Source organism: Pseudorasbora parva, chromosome 7, assembly GCF_024679245.1.
Source record: "Pseudorasbora parva isolate DD20220531a chromosome 7, ASM2467924v1, whole genome shotgun sequence".
Lineage (NCBI taxonomy): Eukaryota > Metazoa > Chordata > Actinopteri > Cypriniformes > Gobionidae > Pseudorasbora > Pseudorasbora parva.
This window is the reverse complement of record NC_090178.1, coordinates 6,688,662-6,713,624: the sequence shown is the minus strand read 5'-3', so window position 1 is coordinate 6,713,624 and position 24,963 is coordinate 6,688,662. Positions and strand designations below refer to the sequence as shown.

At 38.0% G+C, this 24,963-nt stretch overlaps 1 protein-coding gene across 1 annotated transcript; it reads right to left on the bottom strand.

Annotated features, from left to right (window-relative positions):
- Positions 1 to 50: 50 nt before the first annotated feature.
- sacm1lb (SAC1 like phosphatidylinositide phosphatase b) lies at positions 51 to 24,931 on the bottom strand. The gene is made up of 20 exons (XM_067447895.1): positions 24,815 to 24,931; positions 22,991 to 23,088; positions 22,119 to 22,193; positions 18,221 to 18,348; positions 14,207 to 14,356; positions 13,013 to 13,072; positions 12,864 to 12,897; positions 12,560 to 12,661; positions 12,403 to 12,488; positions 9,802 to 9,888; positions 8,942 to 9,010; positions 8,778 to 8,857; positions 8,602 to 8,700; positions 8,367 to 8,505; positions 5,044 to 5,113; positions 4,872 to 4,944; positions 4,692 to 4,785; positions 1,897 to 1,989; positions 1,330 to 1,387; positions 51 to 684 (listed from the first exon to the last, which is right to left on the bottom strand). The coding sequence occupies exons 1-20, from the start codon at positions 24,841 to 24,843 to the stop codon at positions 548 to 550; spliced, it is 1,761 nt and encodes a 586-aa protein (XP_067303996.1). The 5' UTR covers positions 24,844 to 24,931; the 3' UTR covers positions 51 to 547.
- Between the last annotated feature and the right edge of the window lie 32 nt (positions 24,932 to 24,963).

The window sequence follows — 24,963 nt, the reverse complement described above, 5'->3', positions numbered from 1 at the left end:
ATTGATTTAGAAGTATTTAGTTCACGTTAACAAAGGTTATGGTAAAGTGATAATCGTGCACATACTGTATCTTTATTAGAAAACAAGACAATGATTTTGATGTGACGGCAGATGCGATATAAACGCGTTTGGTTTTACACAAACAGTCTGAGAGCTGCGAGTTGTGAATAGCCGGTGGAATATCGGTAGGCGTGTATGGTTTGAAAATGCCGTTGGGACGTGTAGACCATGAGGACGGGGCCGAGAACCTCATGGTCAAGTCTAAAGGTGCTTGATTTTTCCAGCGCCCGTAAAGCTGCCTATATGCAGGTGGAATTATGGGATATCTGTGAGATGGTCCCGGGTGATACGGTCCTCGTGTGGAGAGCAGCGGGTTTTGGTTGCGTCCTTGCGCATTCGGTCCCGTCCGGCCCCCGGCCTTCATCCTCTTCCTCCTCGCTGTGCGGCGTCAGTACAGGCTCCAGGCCCGGTGAAGCTGAGAGTAAGACAGGACTGAGGATGAGGATGAAGACTCGGTGGGACCAAGCTGCTTCCCACACACGCAGGTTCAGTCCATCTTCTCCTTCTGCACCAGTTTGGGTGCGTCGACGAAGTCCCGGCCGTTGAAGAGGATCACGCCGCCGGTCACGACACTCGCCGAGCCCCAGAACAACACGTACGCCAGAGTCTCCGTCCAGGTGTCGCCTGCGCAAAACAAGGAGAATGAACAACCGTTCCCACAGGCACTAATATCAATTCAAATATTAGATTATTAATATTATTAATTACAATAAGGACAAAAAAAACCTGCATTGTAAGATTTCTGAAAAGTTTTTAAAAATGCAAATAAGGCATTAACTAATGCAATATGCACATATTTGAATTTTTTTTGGACATAGAGCAGAAATCTTAACATTGTTAAAACCTGTCAACAAAGTTTTGATTCTGGGTTTATCCTAAAGGGGATTTCAGACCTCTTATTGTATCACTCCATAAATCAGAAAATACTGTAGACAATCAGAAAATCAATGCATTTCACCATATTAGCAATAAAATGTTTGTGAATGATATATAAAGAAACCTTAGATATGAATAAAAGTGTAAAGTTTGGTGTATGTAAAGCCAGTTAGAAATCTCCCCTTCAGCAGCTGTAAAGAAGTATATTGTTATTAAAATCTACAGATGCAAAGTGCATTAAAATAAACACTTCAGTGTGTATTGAGGATGATTCCTTTCCATTATTCTGAGAGAAGACATGGTATAAAAGCAAAATAGTTCAAAATCTCAAAACTTGGTTTTGACTGTAGTGTCCTGCCTTCATTTTAATGATAATGTTGATCAGTGTCTTACCAGCCATAAGGAGACATATGATGCACATTGAGAAGGCAACCACCATGATGATCGGCAGCTGAAAATGAGGGGAAAAAACATTAGCTCCGATTGTAATTATTTTCAGCCTTTTGACAAAATTAATAATGATTCAAAGTGTACAACGTTGAGAATAAACGAAAGTAGTGACAGATTCCCCCCCCCCCCCCCCCCCCCCATATTGGAACATTGTAGTGCAACAGATTATTGAAAAGAAAAAATAGGTCAGGGTCTTGGCTCAATCTGTCAATGGGTGTCACGCCCACATCTCAACATCCAATCAACAAGAGTCTGAGTGGATTTAAAAAAGAAGGTGGGGTTTAATAATCCCGCATATGGTTCTGTTGCATTCTGCTGCTAAAAACATTAGGGGTAAAAAAAAACTTTCAAATAATGAGAGCTGCTGTGCAATGGCTAAAGACATCCTGGACAAGCAGAGTGTCAGTGTGTACAGGCCTCCAGGGACACTAGGATACACACATGAATCTGGCCCTGGTTGAAAAGCTCATTTAGTTTCCTCTGGGTTCACAGCTCTAATCTTGTTCTTACCGTGAGGAACTTCCAGTCTTTGGGCTCGTGCAGAGGAGTGTTTATATCCGCTTCTTCCACAGCATAGTTCCCCAAGAACAGGTCAATGGAGTCCTGGAGAAAAAATGAAAATGATAAACAGCATTAACCTCCATATCAGCAAAGACATTAAACACAATACATCTGTCTACTGAAGTGCCTTTGCTACTGATTCTATGAGGGTTTTCCAAACTGAGATGATTCATAGAATTCATGATTATAGAATATTTTGTTTTATGAATATCTGAACACAAAATATATTTTTATTTATATATATTAGGGCCGGGACTTTAACGCGTTAATTAAGATTAATTAATTACGTGACTTTAACGCGTTAATTAATTACGCAAAAAAAAAAAAAATGTAACCACACTTATTTTTGCACCGCGGAACGTTTTTCAATGAATGAGTTTCGACGGACCGATTATACTGCAACACCAACTAGCGCTCCGGAGTCACGACAACAACAAACCATGGGTGCGTCTCAATCAGCTCCCTAGTCCACTAGTCAGGGCACTGATCAGGACATAAGTCAATGGGCTGACTCCCTGATCAGTGCCCTGACTAGTGGACTAGGGAGCTGATTGAGACGCACCCCATGAGTGAACATGAACGAAGAAGCTGATGAGACTGCTTTGCTTGGCCCCGTGGATGGGAAATTTTGTTTAAAAAAACGAAAGGATGGAAGCGTCGACAAGAGCATGGTTGTGTGCAAGCTATACAACAAGGAATTCACCGCAGCACATCGAGCCTCAAATATCACAAATATGCTTTCGCTACACTTAATGGCAAACATTGCACTGGTCTGCTGGACTGAAATAATTAACAATATTTTGTTGATTAAGCGTATGTATTCAGTCATTATTCAATGGTATACTAAAAATTTATTGAAATTAATCGATTAATTTCGATTAATTAATTACAAAGCCTCTAATTAATTAGATTAATTTTTTTAATCGAGTCCCGGCCCTAATATATATATATATATATATATATATATATATATATATATATATATATATATATATATATATTAGGGCCGGGACTCGATTAAAAAAATTAATCTAATTAATTAGAGGCTTTGTAATTAATTAATCGAAATTAATCGCATTTTAATCGCATATAAATATTTTACCTGAGAACAATGAGAAGTAATTTTTTACATGTATTTTTAGTATACCATTGAATAATGACTGAATACATAAGCTTAATCAACAAAATATTGTTTATTTATTTCAGTCCAGCAGACCAGTGCAATGTTTGCCATTAAGTGTAGCAAAAGCATATTTGTGATATTTGAGGCTCGATGTGCTGCGGTGATAACGTTACGCTAATTCCTTGTTGTATAGCAGGGGTGTCCAATCCTGCTCCTGGAGGGCCACTTGCTGCGTCCCAATTCGCCTACTTATACTACGTCCTAAAAGTATGTACTCTTTTTGTGAAGAAAAAGTATATACTTTTGAGTGTGTAGCAGAAAAGTATGCAAGCTTCGGGACATACTACTTCGCCATCTTTAACGGACTCTGTCGCTTAGTTACGTGCATCCCGTCACCGTTTATCTGCCCTGTCAATCATCGTCAGATTCGTCACAGTTCAAATCCTTCACATTCAGTTTAATCTCCTACCGTATCGGAGAGAAATGTAGCCGCTCGTTGATCTGCCATTTGTGGGTCTTTAATGCAGAGACTCTCCTCATGTATTTACAGTTTAAATATAATGATGCATTTAAAAGTTAATGGCCAAACGTGTCATTTCAAAAGTTCTCAATGCTGCTGCGGGTGAAATATAATGTGACAACACTGAATAAATATATTTTTGTCAGGTTAAATATTGATAGTTGGTCACTCAAACCCCTTTATCTAAACTTCTCTACTTAACCGTCGAACTCGCACATCCGTCATGTTTGTAGTTTTTTAACGCTTTTTATCCGCGTTTGTAGTTCTAATCGAATCCTCGGCCAACTCGCAATGGGTTGTGGGCAATATCAGCCGTTAGAGTGCCCATCGATCCATACTGTGAATTCGGACCGGAAATAGTAAACCATCCGGGAATCTTTGGAATACTCTTTTCAACATACTACGATTTGGGACATACTAATTCTATTTTCGAATACTATTTAGGATGGATAGTATGCGAATTGGGACGCAGGGACTGTTCTGCTGAGTTTAGCTCTAACCCCAATTAAACACACCTGTACCAGCTCATTAAGGTCTTATTAGGCATACTAGAAACTTTAGCAGTGTATTGAGGCAAGCTGGAGCTAAAATCTGCAGGACGTCAGTGGCCCTCCAGGACCGACTTTGGATACCCCTGTTGTATAGCTTGCACACAACCATGCTCTTGTCGACGCTTCCATCATTTCGTTTTTTAAAACTAAATTTCCCATCCACGGGGCCAAGCAAAGCGGTCTCATCAGCTTCTTCGTTCATGTTCACTATGGTTTGTTGTTTTCATGGTTGTTGTCGTAACTCATGAGCGCTAGTTGGTGTTCCAGTATAATCGGTCCGTCAAAACTCATTCATTGAAAAACGTTCCGCGGGGCAAAAATAAGTGCGATTAATTTTTTTTTTTTTTTTTGCGTAATTAATTAACGCGTTAAAGTCCCGTAGTTAATTAATCTTAATTAACGCGTTAAAGTCCCGGCCCTAATATATATATATATATATATATATATATATAAAGAACAGAGCCTCAGATTAAAAAATAAATAATCTAGCTTCATGCAAAATATGTATTTAAGACAAATTAAAGAACTGGTTTGTCCACGTGAGTCTCACCTGTCTGAACCCATCCGAGAAGTTGTTCTTGTAGTATCTGATCATGGAGTTCCATCCGTCCATCAGCAAACCCCAATGTGTTCTCTTTCCTGTCCTGAGGACACAGAGCACCAATCATCTTCTACAATCCCTCCCAACATTTACTCCAGACACAAGCAGAGCAGAATACGGGCCGCTTACCGTGTGAAGTCAGTCTTCAGGGCTCCTGTGCCAGCGTACTGTTTGGCACACGCATTGGCGTTATCCGCCCATGCTGCAGGGAATAAAAAACAAGAAAAGCAGAAGCAGAAAGAGTATAAATGAGAGTCTCGCATCACCAGGTTATTGAATATCAGCATTAGCGTTTGCTTACCATTCTTGTATATTTTTTCAAAATCTGCCTGTTCTTCAATCCGCTGCCCAACATGTAAAACACCCATCCTCTATACATACACAAGACATAAAACATGAGGTAACCTCACAGCAAACAGACAGATTTACACGTTTGCATACTCATATAAGCTGACAAAATCATCTTTTAGAAGAGATTACACACATTTCAAACATATCATTTCTTATCTGGCAAAATAGACCACAAATAATGCCGTTGGTCTATGGCAGTGGCTCCCAAACTTTTTAGAGTTGCGTTAAAGAGTCATTTAACATCCTTCTGCGTACCCCCTCTCATCCATCGACTGCAGTTTTTCCTGTGCATGTTTTTAACTTTATAAAATAAATAATGCTTTAAATAAAGCTCAATAGAGAAATATGCAATAACTATTAAACTAAAACCTCCAGTAGGTGACGGTAAGTAAAGCATGTGGCTTTGACTAATAAACAGTTTGCTCAAAGCCGCAGATTCGTTCACGAAACACCTGTGTTGTAGTTCTGCTGTGGTTTTCGTTGGAACTTACTCTGTTGCAAAGTAGAGAAAACAGTACTGTGTTTAAAATGTACATCACTTAAAGGTAACTATTTTGTTGGTTGAACTGTTTTATAACATCAATGTCACTGCAATTGTGTTTGGGAAAAATGATCAACATTAAAAGCTACAACTCACACAGGGTATATGTTTTTGCAAATCTTAAATCGATCTGTAAGCAGTCTCTGTCTATATACCGGACCCTGGACCTGGTCATAAGTCGCACGGGTATATGAAGCCAAAAGCCAACAAAACATTACATTGTATGGGTCAAAAGTATACATTTTTCCAAAAATCATTAGAAAAGATCATGAAGATATTTTGTACATTTCCTATAGCAAATATATACTTTTTTATTATTATTAATTATATGCATTGCTCAGGACTTCATTTGGACACCTTTACAGGCGTTTTTCTCAATATTTCAATTTTTTGCACCCTCAGATTCCTAACAAACCATACATCAATGGAAAGTTTATTTATTTAGCATTCAAATGATGTATTAATGTTTTTTTTTTTTTTTTTTTTTTTTTACTAAATTGAGCCTTATGAGTGTTTTTGTGGTCCAGGGTCACATTACTTGATGCTAGTAAGTGCTAAATCCCTTTTTAAAACTTTTATAAAGGAGGCCTATTTTAAGGGTGGGTAGAATTAAATAAATGGCAAACCTCGTTTTGTTCGTGTACCCCTTCTGTCACCACACATACTCCAGTTTAAGAACCACTGGTCTAGGAAGTATAGCTATATTTCTTGATATATTTCCATATTTTGGTGATATTCGCTATAAACACTGCCCAGCCAAAAAAAAAAGTTGCTGTTTGGATTTAAATAGGCACATGCTTAAGAGTCTATGATTTGATAAGTGATTATGATTTTGTGGGTTATATGTCTGGCAACAGTTCTTCAACCCTCATTGATGTGGAGTGTGTATAGCTTTACATTTCTCAAACAACCAGATAGACACATCATGGCCATATTCCTGGATCACAATGTGAAGATTCATCAGCTCAGACTGTGAAAGAATGGCTGTGAGGAGCATGAAGAATCATTCTCACCTCTGAGTCCAGATCTTAAATTCACTGAAAGTCTTTGGGATGAGACTTTACAGAGTGATGGACTCTTGCATTGGCAATACAAGATCTGGACCAAAAATTCATGCACCTCTTGATGGAAATTACATTTATCTTGACACTGTTGTCCTGGAATATGTCCATGATGTGTCTTCCTACATGGTTGTTTAAGAAATGAAAAGCTACACACTCCAATGACGGTTAAAGGGTTGGTTCACAAAAATGATGTCATTAATGACTCACCCTAATGTCGTTCCACACCCGTAAGACCTCCGTTCATCTTCATAAAACAGTTTAAGATATTTTATATTCAGTCTGAGTGTTACATGTGCATGTAGTTGATGTCTTAATGCTTTGTCTGCCCTCTAGTGGGAGGAATTGTTGTTTCTGTCTTGTTCTGTCTACAGATTCCTTCAACCTGTGGATTCAGATGAGCCTGGGTATATATTGAACCTCTCCATTACGTCTAGAGCAGGGGTCTCAATCTCACGGCCCACGGGCCACTTGCGGCCCGCAGGATAATATTTTGTGGCCCCCTACTTGACATCAAAGTTTAGTGTTAGTGTGGCCCGCGCGTTGCTCTGAAAACCATTTTTGGCGGAGTCGTTGCGTGTGCCTGTGCCGCGCTTTATGCCTCACTTCGTGTGTGTGTATATGAGAGAGTTCATATAGGTGCACAGCTTGCTTTGAATTAGTCTATTATTTTAAATAAAAATAAAAAAATATATTATTTCAGTATTACATAATGATTTAATTTCTATTGGCCATATTTATTAGCACACAATTATCATCACATACCTGTTGGTAATAGATAGGTGCGAAGGACGAAGGATAATCAGATCCAAAAATCTCAAAAATATTGGCAATATAAATAAAAAAAACATTGGGAGTTGATGCGGCCCAGCCTGACCCAGAGTCTACTTCCAGTGGCCCCCGGGACCCGGGTAATTTGAGTTTGAGACCTATACTGTCCATGTCCAGAAAGGAAATAAAACCATCATCAAAGCGGATTGATTCATGATCCGAATCACGTGTCAAACTGCTGAAATCATGTGACATTGGGGATCCGAATCATGAATCAATCCGATGATTCATAACAGTTTGAATCTTTATTTAAGGAGTGAAAACAAACGCAGAAGAGAAGACAATGCTGAATAAAGTCGTAGGTTTTGCTATTTTTGGACCAAAATATATTTTTGATGCGTCAAGAGATTCTAATGAACTAACTGATGTCTCATATGGACTACTTTGATGAAGTTTTTATTCCCTTTCTGGACATGGACAGTAAAGTGTGCATTCACTTGCATACGCTCTCTGACAAAATATAAAATATCTTAAATTGTGTTCTGAAGATGAACGGAGGTCTTACGGGTGAGGAACGACATTAGGGCGAGTCATTAATGATATAAATTTCATTTTTGGTGAACTAACCCTTTAAAAGAACTGATGCCAAACATAACATATCTGGACCACAGATGCAAATGAGCTATTTTAGCTAACTCTGGCACAACATTTGTCTTGTGTATGGTCCCTGTTAAATAAATATGCTAGAAACATAATAATCACTGCAATAATGATCCAATCATAGACTCTTAAGCATTTGACTAGTTAAATCCAAACAGCGACTGTCTTTTGGCCATGCACACCCCTAATTCAATGTGAATTTTGGCACATGGAGGATATAAATACTCTCATCACACACACCTCTAACTGCGACTGCAGCGAGCGACGGGCCAGCAGACTCTGGATGACATTGGTTCGGTCCAGACAGTCCATGCAATTGCTTCGGAACGTCCCTTCCTGCTGAATTTGGACCGATCCGTCTGAATCCACCAGGAAGTAGCTGTTGAAAAAATGAACAAATAAGAGCATTCAAATTATGCCCAGGAGCAGCAGATTATAACAGATAAAAAGCTCTTTCTATACAAAATCCACATACCCAAACTCATCCTGCCTTTCCGCCACCATGTCCACCAGGATCTGCAGGCGATGCCACCTCATACGGCTGCACTCCTTGTGAAAGTCAAACGCGATGTACCTGCAGATGAACACAGTCTGAGTTGGACATTTGTGGATCAGTATCAGTGCTTTATGAGATTTTTCTGATCAACTCACTTGATCATGCCGTTGCCCAGACTGCCCACCATCTTAGCAAAGGCCTGTTCCAGCGGCTTTTCTGAGCCTTTCTGATTTACCTGGAGAATAAAGAGATCTTAATGAGATATTTACAGCCTAGGAGCGACACCTCAGCGTGAACGGAGCAAATATAGGCAACGTACCAGGTTCAGAATCACTTGTTTGCCGTACGTGATGATCTGAGAGTCGAAATGTCTCTGGAAACCATCCAGCTGTGAGAGGAGAAGCGGTACACAGATGAAGACACACAACAATGGCAGAATGATTACTATAAACAATTTAAAACGGCTAATCTCTTTTTTTTTTTTAACTTTTCTTGACACAGAAATTACATTTCAAAATAGAAGATAAATATTAACACACTTGAGATTAGTGTTTAAGAATTAAAGACAACATGGATAGCTCTATTAATACCATTATATTAATTAATCTCTCTACACACACATTTTACATGTACACACAGAATATATACTGACAATGTACCTCGTCTATAATAGACAAGTTTTCAGAATTACATTTTTTTTTAAATAAACAATCTCAATACCTTAATGACTTTTATAATTTTTTTATATAAATTTGATATTATTTAAAATATTTAAATGTCAACCTATCTGATTTAATATGATTTGATTTTTCAATTTATATAAAAAAAAAATAAAGTTGTTATAAAGTTATAAAAGATTTTCGGTTTTATTTGCGAACATTAGTTCACTACCTTAGTTTAAAATAAACATTATTGTTATACATGATAAAATTCGTTCATGCCCTGTGAACTCACAATGGTCAATTGTATTTTTAGTAACTAAGATTAACAAAGATGAATATATTGCTCATTGTTTTGTGTCATATTAGCTATTGCTTTAATACAAACAAATGAGACCTTATTATAGAATGACACCACCAAATGTTAAAAACCGTATTAAACCATCATGAACATATCTTTATTCATCACTGACCCTAGAACAAAACAAAACAAGAAAGAAAAGTAAAGCAGGCATCTCACATGGTTGATGCTTTTGCTGATCTGTGGTTTTGGTTTGTACTTGAGGTTCGGCCTCTGAGACCAGTAGAACGGGATAGAGCCTCGAGTCTGTGGACAAAGATTACAGAGATGTACTGGATATTAGCAGATTTCAAAACAAAAGCACAACTTTGTCTTATAAGAAACATTGTGATTCCTTCTCCACATATGACACTAGTAAAACTAGCAATCCACATTCAGAGTGGAGACAAATGCAAGAAAAATAAAACAAAAACCAAGCAACATTACGGAAAGTTTTCTGTCCCGACTGTGGGAAAAGGAAACCTCAGGGTCTGAATCTGTTTTGTTTTTTAAAGTATGACGTTGTACGGCTGAATATCTATTCATGGATTCACAGATCAAAAACAAGCGGGTATTTATTTGCTATCTGTGGTTCATGATTCATCAAACCACCATGACACTGATCTCTGCTGCCCACAGATGCTGTTTGCTTTTGTACCCTTGAGAATCGACCCAACAGACAGACATTTAGGAGTGATCCCATAAAGATAACATGGTTACTAAAAGTTTATATAAAGTATAAAAATATCATAATTTTGTTTGGAATAAAACAGTTTAATGTACCATGTAGATTCACTCCAAAACTAAGGGCTAGATTTATTAACAGCTTGTGCCAGCACAAACCCACTTTTAGTGATAAAAAACTACAGCATGCAGTGAAAAATGAGCACTCAAAAGGTATTGACAGTTATTTTGCAGCTGACATTATTGCATATGCATATGTGAGGAGAGTATTTAAATTAATCATGCAAGGTGATTTCCTAAGGTTTGTGCTCGTCAATTTACTGGAGTTAGCGCCATTATTTAGCGCCATCCCAAAAAAACAGGTGCTAACTGGTAGATAGTGTTGTTCATGTAAATAGAAATGATCCACCTTCCTGTGTTCTTTAATTTGCATGTCGTCAGTAGACCACACACAGAATTTTCCACTCCTATCCGTTTCCTTGACTAACGCATCTCCCCTTTATTGACAAAAACTGGCTGATTAACTGATCGAAACATCAGAGAGCCGACTGGAAAGATCCAGTACTGGCAGAATTGTGAAAAACTAAATCAGGGTATATACAGCAATCCTTAAGTTAAATTTACTACTTTTTAATACCTTTTTTACTACCTTCAGAATATTTTTTAAAACCATCACGACACTGAATTGCAAGTGTTAATCAGGGACCTTTCTATTATTTACACAGATTTTGACATATATAACATACAAAAAAGAATAGATTTATAATCGACACCAGGAGGAACTCTGTTATAAGTTATCATTCAGACACAGTAAAATACATCTCAACATTCACAAAGGTTGGTTTAGGAGAAGCATTACAGCATACACATTTGATTTACATTAATAATTGGTAATTCCGCAATTAAATGATTTAGTGTTTTTTTTCCAGCAACAAAACCTGAGCCAAATATTACATTTCTATAACTGTGATAAGTTGTTGAATTTAACAAAATACTAAAAAATAGTGCTGTCAATCGATTAAAAACTTTAACTAGATTAATCACACATTTTTTCTGTGATTAATCGCAATTTTAAAAAAAGTTTTTGTACGTTTTTAATAAATTTTTTAATATAATAATTTCACAGTTAATCAAATTAATGTAGAAACAACATAAAGACAGTATATTTTAAATACTTGTTTAAATGGCATCTTTTTCTGAATGAAGGCCAGTATTACTGATATTAATACAGCTACTGATTTTTTTTTTTTTACATTCATTATTAGGCTTCAAAAATATAACAGTTTTTAATTTAAGTAAACTTAAAACAATGCTAACATAAACCCATAATAAATGTCATGTTTATTACTGCCCTTCCTGTCTTAACAGTTAGGAAATATACAGAAATTTAATACAGTTATCAAAGTTATATGCAGTCTGCACTGCATAAACTATAAATTAAAGAGTTAATCCTTATTAAAGCTACAAAAGTTATTTAGTCAAGAGCAGCGAGTCATTTTCTCTGTTCCCTGACAGGAAGCTTTATTGGCTGCTGTCCCTTTAAGAGCAGACAGACACGCGGATCTCACTGTTTATATACTGTCTATGGATCGCGCCTCATTCTCTCACAACTCTTTTTGTTCATTTTAGACTTTATATAAATCGTTTAAGATTGCTCTTATGGGGACAGTCGTTGAAGATATGCCTTGAAGCAAGTTTAAAATAAAACGTAAGCCAGCCACTTCTGTTGAGCGCGCAGTGTTCTGAGATGATGCCGAACGACCACTGAATATGACGTCAGCATCAAACATACGCCGAGACGGAGACGAAAGATCTTTGATTATGTGCCCAGATATGCTAAAGCCCATATCTAAACGAACTAACGCGAACGCAGATAGAATTTCAATCAGAATAGGACACCTGATAGTCTGAAAAAATAATACCTAATTTGGAAAAAAATAATACCTATGAGACCACATTTAACACTTTTAATGGCCTTAAATTTGACAATTTTGATTTATCACTTTTTAATACTTTTTAAAACCCTGCGGACACCCTGTAAATGGATCAGCATAACGGCATGAAAACTGATATTTGAATGACATTTCAGAGGCTTACCTGAACAAATGACGCTTTTCCTCCATTATACTGAACAATCTGTTCGGTCTCAACAAAGTTGGCCGCATGACCCTCGGAATCGATACCTGGAAGAGGAGGAGAGCATTTAGTAGCAATAAAGCAAAAACAGCCAATGATGTGAACCGACAAGCGTTACCCCTGACGTAGTAGCGGACACCCGCACGGAAGCAGCTCCTCCTGGAAATGATGATCCAGTCAAAGATTTTGCCGTTGATGCAGCACGACTTCATAGTGATAACTGAGCAGAGATTAAGGACTATATATATTTTTTTTAATCTGAGATTATTTGGACTGTGACTTATGAAGAAGTTTTAACCACTGCATCACCTAAACTGTGTTCATATATGCAAAATATTTAAGGCTCCAAAGAGACACTTCTATTTCACATTAGTTGATGTGGACTGAAATGTGTCAGAGATGTTTGTCTGGTTAAAGGATACAGCCGTGAACAACCGGGTAGACGAATTTGTGAAGCTGCAAGAGAAAATACAATGTCACATATAATCAGACCCAGAAACAGAGTTCTACACAAAGTCTAACTGAGTTACTCTTAGAATAGTAACTCGACCTCAAACTATCTTGCGTTTACCTCAGGCTGTGCCATGAATTCTCTGAGAAGGTGGCCGTTCCACACGAATCTCTGATCCGCCTGTATAAAACGATAAAATAAGACTATAATAACAGTTTCATCTGTTATGACTCATGAAGGCACCAAATTCTAACAAGGTCAAGAAAAACATGAAATGCACACAGTAACACTTTACAATAAGGTTCCATTTGTGAACATCAGTTAACTTAACTACATTAGTTAAAGCCGCACTTGGCTACTTTTGCTCTCGGGGTCCCCCTACAGTTTGGAAAAAATAATGTCCTCAACTACTGTCGTAAGATCTGTCATCCTACAACAGGGGATGCCATCGCGCATGCATTTGTTGACATGACAACCCTGATAGCCCTGAACTAGTGATGCGTGGCTCGTCTCATAACCCGCGGACCCCGTATGTCTATTTGATGGTCGCGGGTGCGCGGCGGGTTGTAAAAATATATACAGTGGTATATATATATATATATATATATATATATATATATACACATACATACATACATACATACATACATACATACATATATATATATATATATATATATATATATATATACACATATACATATACATATACATATACATATACATATACATATACATATACATATACATATACACAGACGTATATGCCGTAAAGCAGTCGAATTTTGTAGTTCTTTTTGTTCTCGGGTTACTACCCGAAACCCGAAGTTTAAAAGTACGATTAAAAACGATACAGACCCCATCAGGCTATGGCAGACGTGTCATTCAACCTATTGTAAGTCGATTTATCATCACAAGAGTCTTAAAAAATATATTATGAAGGTTGAAAAGTTACCTAGTGCTGCTTTAACATGGCCTAACAATGAAATTAAAAGTTCATTTTAACATTTACTAATACATAATCCCCCGGTTTCACAGATAAGTTAGTCCCAGACTAAAATGCATGTTTGAGCTGTTTTAACTGAAAGCAACTTGCACTGATATATCTTGTCATGTCAGTGCCATTGTTTTATCTCAAGATGCACACCAGTAATGTTTTTTTTCGAAGGCATGTTTGTAAAAGCTAATTAAATGTCCTAATTTGAACAAAGGTCTGTCTGATGAAAACACCATCAAGACTTTGATTTAAGCTTAGATTAAAGTGTCTGCTAAATGAAAATGTGGATGTAAATGTTGGAACTGAGAATCTCTCACCCGCTCCAGTAAGGTCATCTCTTGAAACTCTGGGCTGGTGTTGGCCAAGCGCTGTAGCGTGTGCGTCAGGTCGTAGTCCGTGGCAAAGAAGAAACCGTCTGTATTCAGGACGCTGTTGATCATGGACAGGAAGGCTTTGTTGTCTTGCATCTGGAAGGTCCACAGAAACATTAGTTTCAATAAGACAAAGTTTCGACGTTAGGCTGCATTTAGGTGATGTTTTAAGAAAGCAGCCCAACTTACTTGAATAATGTTTTTATTTCTGCTGACTAAAAGCAATGCAACAAATCCACTAGTGTTGCAGAAGCTACATCATCTTTAACATCATTTTGTGGTTTTGATGTTAATATTTTCTTGGTTAAATGTGTATTTGTTGCACTTTTACAACCTTGCTTTGTGCCTCCTCCAACTCAAACATTACAAATACAGCCCTTACAGGTGCTTGTTAAGGCATGTCTCAACACGTAAAAGTACGCTACTTTCAATAAAAAGATCAACATATTAGTAATATGTATATTTATTTGTGTTCTGAAGATGAACGAGAGTCGTCTTGGTTTTTTGGTTGAACAAACTCTTTAATGTTTTAAGGTCAGTGAATTCTGTAAACAAAGCTGAATGTCATTTCCCATGCAACACCTCAGCCATGGTCCCACAATGGCTAAACACCTTCTGGCTCCACCTGCTACAGTAGCCACGCCCCCAAACTCATGCTATTGGTTGAGCTAGAAAAAGATTGACATATCAGAGCGGACCACTTTCAATGTTGATGGTGCCTGGCTGGCTCAAAGTTTACACTTTTGGAGGAGATAAAGCCATGAATGGCATACTAATAGTAGTCAATGCACATGTTAAGAGAATGTTAAAGTCCTCATGAAATCAAAATCAATCTTATTTACTTTGTTAGGAAACATTACAGGTCTTAGGGTGAACAAAATACACAGAAAAAAATAGTTTACCGTAGTAATCTTGAATCAAAATCTGAAAAGTTACTTCTGGTCCAGAAACAGCGTTCGATGATGTCAGTTTAACGGCTTGCGGTTTAAAATGCGTAACCACTCCCCTCTACCGTTTGTCTGCTATGAGCGAGAGATGGAGAGGAGGAGCGCCGAGGTAAAATCTCTGCCCTCTGTTCAATATTCTGTTTCACTTGGAAATGCGTCACAGCACTGAAGAAAACTCACTAGTTCCGGTTCACTGGGACTTTAAAGTTCCACTGTGTGATATTTTCCCCCATCTAGCGGTGTAAAGGTATATGACCATCCAGTGAATAATAGTTTCTGTTCCTCTCAATTCTGATTTCGTTTTAACTCCTACGGTGGCCCATTTAATCCAAGATTAACATGGCTTCCAGTTCGACCTCGTCAATAAGTGCCATCGAGTGTTAAAACGTGAAAGGTGAAGCTTGAATTTACGGGTATGTCTCTCTTTGGCTAATGTACTTTCAAGATGGAGGAGCAACATGGCGACCGGCATTCGATCCCCTCACCCATATGTATTTTCAATATTCAATATTATTACATGGGCGTCGGAAGCAAATAAAAAGTGGGTGTGTCAGTAGTGGCTAAGGCAAAATATGATAGGTGGGGAAATTCTTTTGCGGGGGGTCTGGGGGTTTCCACCCAGATAAAAAAAATGATTTCATAGATGTGATTTCCTGCATTATGGTGCGTTTGAGGCCATATCCCTTTCCTATACCAAAAAAGACCTCAAACCAGTCTATACCAATAGTCTAATAAAAAGGCTATATGCATTTAACTGCCATAGAAATCAACAGTTTCACAGATAATGATAATGAATAAGTTGCATGATTTTTATGCTCCGTGTCCAGACAGAGAAAGTGCTGTTTACTAAACGATTGATTGGGCCAGACAAAATTACAGAAATCACTGAATTACTAATCGTGGCTATCCACAACTTTCCAGAACTTTGACCTGTCCCATGATCGCTATGGCAACGTAGAACACGCCGGTAACGAACTTCCGGTTTACTGTTATCAGCTAAACGCTTGGTTGTATTATCAGGATTCAGGAGTAGACTTTTATAACAACGCTTCAGGCAAAATGATCACATGTCCCAGATGGTCGCACGGATCTGACTACGGAATTACAAGAACTTGCTAATATTTGTAGCACTAAACGGTTCATCCGAGTTATGCGGTGCACACATTTAGCCACTGTGTGGTAGGCTTGGCTGTTCCTATGATCCACGCAAGATTTACCTTCCGTCCATCCGCCTGTAAATCGATTTTATTTAATCATAAATAAAGGTTTATTTGTTGTTATTTATTTTGTTCACCCGCATCCGCATTCACCCATCAAATATTATCCCGCGCTGCACTCGGTTGTGCTGGGTCCCGCGGGAGTGGAGGTCTCTATTTTTAGGCTGTTAGAGCGGTGTTAAAACACATTAAATCTGTAAAATATTGAAAACAATACACATACCCCTTGCAAAAAAATTATACAGTTTTACTGCAGTTTTTAAAAAGGTATATAATATATATAAACTGATATATAAACTCAATAATTACATTTACAGCAATGAAATGTTCATTTTTATTACAATGCACTTAAATTCATGCATCTATTTTCATGTTGATTAAAAAAAGTCTAATGACAATGTCTTACATGAACAACATTTCAACAATTACAAATATTAAAATACAAATATTACTTCTACATCACATTTCTTGAGTTTATTTGAAGCTCGTTGGGCATTGGATGGAGTGCGTAGGGTATAGGCAACATGTCAAACAGGTCCGCTTATGTTGCATGGTTTATGGAAGCAAGGTTTCGGAGGTGTGAGACACAGAGCTCATCGCTCATTAACCCCGACAAGAGCAGCCTTAACTCGGCTCGTCCTTCTGACGACTGCCGCTGCATGGCAGAAGCCCCTCCCATGACGCAAATTCGTGTCTGTTGTAAGGTGAATGAAGCGAATGGATTCAAAATGTTTACGCGCAAATTGCACTATTTATTCGCGTCACTCGCGTCTGGTGTGAACGCAGCATAACTGTTACGTGTGCTAAACCGGAACTGAGATACCGTCAACCGGAAGTATCGAGTGTCATGGCGACGCCCACTAAGACTTGCAGGAAAGTTGTGGATAGAGTAGGGGTAAGACGCATGGCACAAAGTTGAGGCAAATCGAGCATATAGGTTCGAATCCGCCTTTTGCCACACTCACTCTACTCCCTTTCCCCATCACATATCAGATCGGAAAGGTATTTATTTTCAATAAAAAAGAGAAAATATTAGAAAAGGGGAAATAAAGCATTTAACATGTGTTTAATAATAAGTTTCTTATTAAGTTTCTTGGTTAAGGGGTAGTCAAGGTAAACAGACATGTGCTGAATTAGAGACGATAAAAGTGAGTGGGTCCAATATCATTGGTCTTAAAAAGTGGGTGGGTCTTGTCCCACCCACACACACACAATGGTTCCGACGCCCATGCTTTATTACTTAAAAGAAGTAAATATACATTAATGAGCACATATATTTTTGAAAGAACTAAGTGTTTTTAGCTAAGAATAAACTAAAAAAGTTACACAGTGTAGCTTTAACACAAAACAAAATGTCTACCTACAAAAGTGACTTCTTCAAAACAATGTCAATGTCACATTGTTTCTCTAGTGAAGTTTGATTTATTTGACACACTAAACTATAAAAGGGTGAATCTCACAAAACCTGTCGAGAATATGGTCACATGATGTACTAAAATCATTAAAATATTATTTTGTTTTAAAAAAGAAGCCTGTCTAAAGAACACATTTTGTATTTTATGAATATAGTCATTTTCGTCTTTTTATTGATGGGGAAAAATGTGACCTAGATAACTTTTCTTGAGAAAAGGCAACAAAAGTATACATGGTTCAAGATCGTGGTTCTGTTTAAATAAAGAGAAATGCTCAAAAGTCCCATAAATACCGTGGGCAAACATCCAGTCAAAATAACATCTCCCTGCAGTGACAGCAGGAAGCGCATTACAGTCATGCTTACTGAAAACCCTCAAACCCACCTGATTATCAGTCAGATGCAGAACCGTCTTCTTGTATGAAATGATGTCAAAGTCAGTTGCTTTCCAGACCGCGTGGCCAAAAAGGTCACCCACTTTCTTCTTCTTTGTAATGACGATGAGATACATGCCTGAAAATAACAGAAAGAGCAGGGCTCAGTATCATTCAGAGCTCACAGTGCATATTAAGGTTACACTACTTTATGTATGCATTAGCTAACGAACTAAGCAAAATATTTTATAGCAGTTTTTAATCTTTTGTAATGTTAGTAAAAATCTAATTGTCTATTAATTGTTTATGTTAGTTCACAATGCATTAACAAATGTTAACAGATTCAACTGTTGATTTTAATGTTTTATTAAATTTGGAATTTAAAGGGATAGTTCACCCAAAAATGAAAATTCTGTCATTAATTACTCACCCTCATGTCGTTGCAAACCCATAAGACCTTCATTCATCTTCAGAACACAAATGAAGATATTCTTGATTAAATCCTTAAGCTCTCTGACCCTTTCAAGGTATGAACACTTTCAAGGTCCAGAAAGGCAGTAAACAGATCGTTAAAATTGTCCATGTGACTCCAGTGGTTCAACCTTCATTTTATGAAGTGACGAAAATTCTTTTTATGCACAAAAACAAAACAAAAATAACGACTTTATTCAACTATTTCTAAACCAATTTTAACCAGATTTTAAGAATGTCTTTACTGCCTTTCTGGACATTGAAAGTGTACATTAAATTGCTGTCTATGGAGGGGTCAGAGCTCTCGGATTTAATCAAAAATATCTTCATTTGAGTTCTGAAGATGAATGAAAGTCTTACGGGTTTGGAACGACATGAGGGCATGAGAGTAATTATTGACAGATTTTTCATTTTTGGGTGAACTATCCCTTTAAGTCCTGGTGTTGCTCTAACACCATTTGCCCTTCTTTCAAATAAAAAAAAAAAAGTCAGCTTACACTCGTCCTTATAATGCCACTGAATAGCGACCAGCATTAAGCTTTCTAAAAAAAGACTCAAAAGTATCACATGATGGCCCCTTGCGACACATGCTATGTATTCCATGTGTTCAGGTGGTATATCATATGAAATTCTAAGTTTTTTGTTTTTTCCCAAAATATATTTAATGACATTTTGTACGGATGCAACATCTTTATTACATAAAAATGAAATAAACCACATTTCAATTTAATGCATTATTTAATGAAAATCCTGCCCTTGGCCTTTGGTCTTCTGTGCACAGCTATGTGACGTGCGCGTTAAACTATTAGCATCGCAGTTTGCTCTGTCGAAGCTGTGAAAAATCAAGATGAACAAAAACGTCATGTGAAATACAATGCCTTGAAATCCCCCAAAAAGCTTCAGTGTCGTTTCTTCACTGAGTTGAATACCTCCAGACCAGAACTTTGTTTGTCTGATGATAGATGTGAATGCGATAACAACAAACACAACCTCTAAGAAGAAGGTACATTGGATTGTATTTAGTCACGTTTTTGTTTTTGTTAATCTGGATTTTTTTTCTGGGTGAGATGGAGTGAACTGCTGCATTACAGTCTCATGAACACAAACCATGCACAAAAGATAAAGCTCAGGATTTTCGTTAAATAATACATTAATTTTCCTTTTTATTTTTTATTTTTTTACCAAACCCTATCATATACTCACATATGGCACATGCTGCATGTGATCATTCTGTGATATTTTTTTAAAGCTTGATGCTGATGGTCACTATTTACTGGCATTATATGGATGAGTGCAAGAGGTTTTTTTTTTTAAAGTTGTCCTTTTGTGGCCCATAAAAGAAAGAAGGGTGAGTCAATTATGACTTAAAGCTCCACTGTGTGATATTTTCCCCCATCTAGCGGTGTAAAGGTATATGACCATCCAGTGAATAATAGTTTCTGTTCCTCTCAATTCTGATTTCGCTTCAACTCCTACGGTGGCCCATTTAGTCCAAGATTAACATGGCAATCCCCCTCTTCACATTCGACACGATGCCATCGAGTGTTAAAACGCGAAAGGCGAAGCTTGAATTTACGGGTATGTCCCTCTTTGGCTAATGTACTTTCAAGATGGAGGGGCAACATGGCGACCGGCATTCGAACCCCTCACCCATATGTATTTTCAATTGCATATTATAAACTTACGAGAATACTTTATTACGTGAAAGAAGTAAATATACATTAAAGGGGGGGTGAAATGCTGTTTCATGCATACTGATCTTTTTACACTGTTAAAGACTTGGAATCCCATACTAAACATGGACAAAGTTTCAAAAGTTAAGGTGGACGTTTGATGGGAGTATTTCTTTGTCAAAAATACTACTTCCGGTTAGTCATAAGTTTCGGCAAGTTTTTTGAGATCATGCGTCCCCTTTGACGTTAATGGGGGCGGAATTTCCTTGTATGGGCCTTACGGACAATTCTACCGGAAGCGCGAGAGAGAGAGAGAGGGAGAGAGAGAGAGAGAGGGAGAGAGCGAAAGTAACAGGCTACCCCCATCAAAGCGCTGGCTCGTAGGCTGCTCCACAGGTGATGTGCACATAACAATGTCACCAAAAAAGTGCGTTTTTGGTTGCCAGACCAAGACAGTCCTGCACAGATTCGCCAAAACCCCGCGTTAAGGCAACAGTAGATGTAATTTGCTTTTCCGGATCAGCAACTGAGTTGCGCGAATGTTTATATCTGTTCGCTGCATTTCGGTGCCGACTGTTTCATAAACAAGGCCCAGCTCGACGCCGGATTTTCCAATCGCCTAATGCTGAAGGATGGAGCAGTCCCAACGATAAAGGTCCTAACGTTAGAACCGCAGGCTGTGAGTAAGAGTGCTTCAAATGTCTGTGTTTTTGCCTATGCTCATCAAGTAGCCCAAACATGATCACGTATAGTTAATAGATCAATGGAGCATGCGATGTGTAGTGCGTGTACATTTGTTTAGCTGGCCACTATATGTGTAACTTTATGTTTGTGTATTGTTAAAGCACTCCAAACAACAATACACAAAGAGTGGGGAAATATGTTGAACTAAATAAGCACGCTTCTTCATCCAAATGCGCTACTATTCCGTGTCTTTCTATGTAAACACTAACTTAGCCTGCGGTGCAAAACCAGTCCGCTTACTAACGTTACAATTGTCTACACAAACCACGCGTAAACACACACACACACGTGCACAACTGCACTTCCCACATGTACACCTTCAAAGACAAAAATACGACGATATAATTCAAGTATAAATATGTAAATAACACAAGTCGCTAAGCATATTATATAGTTAGTGTATAACTTGTACCACATAGAGACGTCCTGCTCTAGTCGTTTTTGCTGCTGCTCCTGTTCAACTGCAGCCTCTGGGTCTGATTCCAGATCATAGATGTATGGCTGTATCTGATTAAAAGCCATATTTTTATTTTGAATAAAGTTTTTTTCCCGCTGTTAGGGATGACACAGCTTTACGACGCACTCGACTCAACACAATAGCAGCGCGCTGCTGCACACGTCATTATTTAGCTCCGCTCACACGACACGCCCCCACCCGCTCGGCTTTTTTCGGAAAGACTCGGAACAGCGCATCTTTCTTATATAATTATAAAAAAAATAAAGACTTTTCGGAGATATGCAGGATGCAATGCTACTCTACAGGTACTCAAGATTGACATGACACTGACTGAAACTGAGTGTTTCACCCCCCCTTTAATAAGCACATATATTTTTGAAAGAACTAAGTGTTTTTAGCTAAGAATAAACTAAAAAAGTTACACAGTGTAGCTTTAATTTTCATTTTAAGGTGAATTAACCCATTAACATGTACAAAGATTAATATTAAGAATAAATGTCTGAAATCACACTAATAGACATGTAATAGATTTAACAGATATTGAATATTGAATAGAGACCGTACCTGCCACAAGCCGTATGGTTCCCATAATGCCACATATTGGTCGTGTCACTGCTGAAGGAGGGACGTCCTTCCTCACTGAAAGAGAACAGAAGACAGGACATTGAGGTTATTGGCCTGAATCAATTATATTATAGGAAAAATAGAATATTTTTTTAATGATAGTTACATTAATATTATTAGGATTTTAAATATACTGGATATTTTGATTAAAGTTATGGGGAAAATTATATTTGTATTATATTGCACTGTATTATAATAATAAATAGTAAAAAATAATATATAATAATGATCATTATTTTATTATAATAATTAAACATTTTCAAAATTATATATTTTAATTATTCTATGCTGTATATTTTTCAGATAATATTCGATTTTTATGTATAGCAGAAGGTATCATATTTTCCACATTTCCAAATTGAATTTGCAATTTTGCTGATGTTTAACTAAGAAATAATAATAAGGGAAACATGATTCATTCAAATGCTTCTGTGACCTCAAAAGAGCTTTCAACTCCCTGACTAATCAGCACCACTTCAGTAGATAAAGCCGTCAGTGTGTATGTGGCGATACCAGTGAAGGACGAATGAGGACCAGGCCTGCATATTCTGTTGTGTTTTGTTTGTTTTATTATGTGTCTGCCTGGCAGCCGTCCATGAGGGCATGCACGTTCGTTTTTTTATTTTTTATTTTTATTTTTATTTTTCATAAGTCTTTTAAATGTCTGCCGGTTCCCGCCTCCTCCGTCTCATATCTAAGAACTCCATTACAGTGTACAGATACAGTGTCTGTCCTTTCATCAAGTCTACGCTACAGGAGAAAAAATTGTGTTCAAGTTGTGGTTTCAAGCATCCAATTGTTCCCTTTCGTACCTGTCAGTGTCATTTCTGTGGACACCCTGTCAATGGCGAGGACGTCTCCAACGCCATCATCACAGGCTTCTATGTAGAACTTCTCAGGGGTTGTGTGCCTGTGAATGGAGAGGAAAGCGAAGTTTATTAGACTTCATGCACAATGTAGTAAAATACAGTTTAAGTAACAGGGCATAACAGGGCATAACTTAATAACTCACTTATGCTCGTATTAAATTCATTTCATTCACATATGCCTCTGAAAATCAATCACATCATAATCTTAATATATACACCAATCAGGCATAACATTATGTCCTAATATTGTGTTGATCCCCCTTTTGCTGCCAAAACAGCCCTGACCCGTTCAGGCATTTCCTCCACTAGACCCCTGAAGGTGCGCTGTGGTATCTGGCACCAAGATGAGGGAATTTGGAGGCCAAATCAACACCTTAAACTCACTGTTGTGCTCCTTAAACAATTCCTCCACTGTTTTTGCTTTGTGGCAGGAGCATTATCCTGCTGAAAGAGCCACAGCCTCCACGGAATACAGCTTCTAATAAAGCCAGGTGGTACATGTCAAAGTAACATCCAAATGGATGGCAGGACCCAAGGCTTCTCAGTAGAACATTGACCAAAGCATCACACTGCCTCCTCCGGCTTGCCTTCTTCCCATAGTGCATCCTGGTGCCATGTGTTCCCCAGATAAGCGAGAAACATGGGACCATTCAAGTGATGTAAAAGAAAACTTAATTCATCAGACCAGGCCACCTTCTTCCATTGCTCCGTGGTCCAGTTCTGATGCTCACATGCCCACTGTTTGCACTTTTTGGCGGTGGACAGGGGTCAGCATGTACACTCTGACTGGTCTGCAGCTATGCTGCACCTCTCTATCAGAACCATTAACTTCTTGAGCAATTTGAGCTCCAGTAGCTCGTCTGTTTGATCGAACCACACGGGCCAGCCTTCGCTCCCCAAGTGCATCAACGAGCCTTGGCCGCCCATGACCCTGTCGCCGGTTCTCCACTGTTTCTTCCTTGGAGCACTTTTGATAGATACTGACCACTGCAGACCGGGAACACCCCACAAGAGCTGCAGTTTTGGAGATGCTCTTGCCCAGTCGTCGAGCCATTAGAATTTAGTCCTTGTCAAACTCGCTCAAATCCTTACGCTTGCCCATTTTTCCTGATTCTAACACATCAACTTTGATCAATGTTCACTTGCTACCTAATATATCCCACCCACAAGCGGTGCTGTGATGAAAACACAGCCAGTCTTATTCACTGTCATAATGTTATGCCAGATCGGTGTATATTTCTTTCAAAGAACTTGAAATTATTTCTTGATATGGGTTATTGTTTCATTTTTGTATAATCAACACTAGCAACATCATCAACAACAAAATGAGAAAGCTGAATTGCAAAAAGGTTCAAGTAATGTACTGCTAATCATCAATAAAACAATTTTAGTTGAACTGAATTGACTGGAATCTGATCACTATGACTGATGACCATCAGCAAAAGCTGTAACAGTTACCTCTAAACATAATGAGCTGCCCACTTAGTAAAACAATTCTGGGGAATAATAATGTCTTTAACTACTGTCTAAACAACCACTTCAATAGAATGCTGCCCAAAAATGCTGTCTAGGTAGGCAGCTCACTTAGGTTTTGACACACAGCCATAGACGCAGGGCGCCTGTATATCACTGAACATGCAAGTCACTGCTGCTTCCGGAGGCTATTTATAGACTTCACCATATCAAAGATGACCAGTGATCTCTCTTCGATTAATCTAATCGATAATCAGTTATCAATGAGTATCGGAGTAATGAATTAATACTCACAGATTGAAGGTGTTGTAGGTGGTCGCCATTTTTCCATCAGTTCGTTCCTGACCTTCGTGACGTGTCAATATAGCAGCGGGAATCTAACCCCAGTCAGCGAACGCTAACCGGAAATAACCTCTGATGGACAGATAAAAGTCCAATTTTGT